General features: G+C 58.3%; 1 protein-coding gene across 1 annotated transcript in view; it reads left to right on the top strand.

Annotated features, from left to right (window-relative positions):
- The window catches only part of HIVEP3 (human immunodeficiency virus type I enhancer binding protein 3), a 54,370-nt gene extending 53,708 nt beyond the window's left edge, over nt 1-662 (top strand). The window contains exon 7 of the mRNA XM_005866098.2: nt 3-662. Within this exon, the coding sequence (XP_005866160.1) occupies nt 3-222 (220 nt within the window). The 3' untranslated portion in view covers nt 223-662. The remainder of the gene's footprint in view (nt 1-2) is intronic.
- Nucleotides 663-3,462: the final 2,800 nt, after the last annotated feature.

The following is a 3,462-nucleotide window of genomic DNA, read 5'->3' as shown; positions in this document are numbered from 1 at the left end:
TCACCGCACACGCTGGCCAACCCCCCGGCCTCTGCCCCTTCGCCACTGGACTGCAGCGGCTCTGTGGGCTGCCTGGCCGAGGCCTCCACCCACTTCCCAGCCCGGAGGAGGAACCTCTCTGGGGAACCCAGGACCCGTCAGGGCTCCCCTGAGCCCTCAAAAAGAGGGGGCCCCGGGGCACCTTTGCACCAGCCGGCGGACAGGGGTCCTCCAAGCACTTAGCCTCTCTCCGACGGCTTCAGCATCTGGCCTCCGGTTGGGCAACAGACGCTTCCAGCAGCTTCCTCGAATCATCTTGCTCACCTGGGTCCCTCCCCCATCTGTCCGTGTGTCCAAGCAGCTCCCGCTCAGCCCCCATCGGTTGTATCTTCCCACGTATGCAGTGACCTGTGCCTTTTCTATTCCTTTTGTTGCTTGAAAAGAAACAAAACATACACACACATAAAAAAACAACAACACACGGAGTTTGAGGCTGTGAATATTTTGTGCTTTTTTGAGAAAGGGGGGCTAGGTGGGGCCTCACCCACCGCCGATGGGGTCAGCAGCCACCCCCAAGGCTGGCAGGAGGCAGCCATTTGCTGAGGTAAAGGGGATGCACTGAGGGAGGGGAAAAATACTTTAAAAAATATATAATTAAATGTAAAAGCAAGCACTCCTATGTACAGATGTGTATGTCCTATTTATTCCACTTTACCCCACCCCAGCCAGTGGCCCCAGGCAGAGGGGCACAGACACGGGCAGGGAGACCCCAAGCAGCGTCCACGGCCAAGCCCAGAAAACACCCACTTTCCCGTCCTAGGATTTCAACACAAAATAATCGCAGGCAGAAGGTAGAAGGAGCTGGCTGGTCCCCCCAGGGCTCCCGGATGCCCATGTGGTCTGACCAGGGCACGACCCCCGCCTCCAGGCCCTGGGCTGGGAAGGAGCTCCATCCATTCATTCCTGGCCCCCAGCACCTGACCTAGGCCTTGCTCTTGTGGCCCCACCACAGGCTGCCTTCCTTGTTCTAGAAAGTACCGGCAAGGCTGGAGTGCAGGGCCCAGCCCCTCGGGGTCAAGATCCAAGGTGCAGAGCCTCGCCATTCCAGAGTCTGGGGCTTGGGTTTCCTTTCACATTTGGTCCCTGGAATACAAAGGGCCTTTTTCCTCCCTGGCTGGGCTTTACTGCGCTGGGACTGGAAGTTTGCAGGACTGGTTCCCCGCCCCGCGCCTCCACACCCCCACACTGTCAGGCTCCACTGCCCTCAGGAAGTACACAAACCAGGACTGGTGGGAACTGCCCAGTCCTGTTTGTTGGCTTAAATCCCTTTTTTAAAAAATGCTATATATATGAACATCTAGAAAGAGAGGCTGCTGTTTGATATTTCCCCCAGATCCCCAGATTCTCCTGACCTGGGTGGGGAAGGGGGTCCATTGTCCTAAGTCGTTTGAATTCTTCTCCAAAACCATCGGTTCTAGCCAGCGCCTCCATCCCCATCCCCAGCTCCCCCTTCCAGAAGCTTCCCTGCATCTGCTGGGACAAAAACCTGCTTTGTAAGGAAAATAATATGACCAGAAGTTAAATCCCAGGTTGAAATATGGAATTTGAACTCTAACATGTTTACCCTGCTCTGGGAGAGGTGGCTTGTCCCCCAGCCCTCCACAATTATTTCCTTGTTTCTACAAGGGGGAGAAAGCACGTGGCCCCCAGGCCGGGTGCTGGGGGCCCTCCCGGACAGTCCCCATCCGCAGCCAGGCGGTAGGAATCCTGTCCCCATAGAGGCTCCTGGGCTGTTTAGGTGAATGCCATGCGCTGGGGAGGGTCAAGGCGCCTCTGCAAGCTCGCCAAACTCAGCCATAATCCCTCTTCCTCTGGTTCAGGGCCCTTCCTTGCTTGGCCCCTACTGAGTGGACAAACCAGTCACTGGTCCACCCACACCAACTAGTTCATTTTCCTTTGACCTCACTCAGAGCAAAGACAAAAAGGGGAACAGAGGGAAAGGGTCTCCCTAGGGGCTGCTGGGCTCCAAGGGACTGGGGGTAGGTGAGCGAGCAGTTCTCGGCGGCCTGACCCCGAGTTCGGGACTCCCACCCACCCTGGGAGAAGCCAGCAAGCTGGGCTCTGACCATATTGGCACTGGTAGGTCCTGGCAGGAAGTGGGAAGGAACCCAGGCCCCACTCAGCCACGGCCCAGGCCAGGGCTTTCCTCACCTCACCTTTCAGTCCTATCCCTGGGGCTGCCCAAGGACTAGAGACTTCGAGTGCTGAGGCCTAGGAGCTGGGTAAAGGGCACTGCTTCAGCCCAGATTGGAACCCTTCCTGGGCGCGATCTTCCAGCCCCAGACCCACAGAGCAGCAGACTGGGCGCTCTGCAGGACTCACCCCTGACCTTGGGGCTGGCCACCTGCTCTGCACACCCAGCTCTCCAGGTCATCATTCCTCCTGTCAACCCACCGAGGTTTCCCTCCTGGGAGGTACAGTGCAGGCAGGGACGGTGTGGCCAGCAGGAGAAAGTCCTCATGGTCACTCGGGACACAGGCACAGGTAGAGGGGACGAAGACCAGGAGTCACTAGAGGCCCCTCTCTCAATGACAGGGACACAGTAGCACAAACAGAATCTGGCCAAAGGGCTGCTGCCCCACACGGGTGCTCAGAGGGGCAGAATCGATGCCACCCGTCAGCGTCCGATGTCACTGGACGTAGCTCTAACCTCTCTGCCTGACTCTCTTCCCACTGCCCGAGCACAGGGCCCCAGCCCACACACACACACCTTCATCATTTGGTAAGACTCTTGCTCCGTGCCGTCCCCAGCCCCCGGCCCTGCTCCCAGCCACTGTTCACCTGTGACACTATTGCCCAGGTGAAGGGAGTCAGTGGAGAAAGCAGTACTGGCTGGTTGGCACGGACGCCTACTGTGTGCTCTGTTATGTGTGCGGGGTGGCCCTTCCTTGGCACAGGCCTGCTCTGGTCCTTGGGGGTTGGCATGGGAGAGGAGCAGCCTGCTGGGGTTTCAGAAACAACCCTTGCTCCCAGGCCCACCCTCAGGACACCCCTCACCCTCAGCAAGCTCAAGGCCATTCTGGATACTAACCCTGTTCCTCTCTGAGGCATCTTTCCCCAGGTGCCCCACCTGCCGCTGACACTCTGGTCCCACCCACTGAGACCCTCCTGGAGCCCGATGGTGGTGGACTGCCCACTCTCCCACCTCCCGGACCCCCAGCTTCCGGACCCACAAGTCCCTCTGCCTCCCTCTGTGGGAAAAGGGCTGAGAATTCAATTCCAGTTCCCTCGTGCCCTAACTCCATTCCCACCTGGGCCTTTGGAAGGGGAATAAGCAATATATCTGAGCCGAGTTGCTCTCTAGTCCCTCCTTCTGACAAATCCTTCTTTAGTGCAAGTCCTGCCTGGGCAGCCATCCTTGGGGACCGATCTGCAGCCTTGTCCAAGGGGAGGGAGTTCCCGGGGCCCGTTCCACAAATTTGC

This window comes from Myotis brandtii, unplaced genomic scaffold (genome assembly GCF_000412655.1).
Source record: "Myotis brandtii unplaced genomic scaffold, ASM41265v1 scaffold220, whole genome shotgun sequence".
Classification (NCBI taxonomy): Eukaryota; Metazoa; Chordata; class Mammalia; order Chiroptera; family Vespertilionidae; genus Myotis; species Myotis brandtii.
The sequence above is the reverse complement of the archived record's forward strand: the minus strand, read 5'-3'. Positions and strand labels throughout refer to the sequence as shown.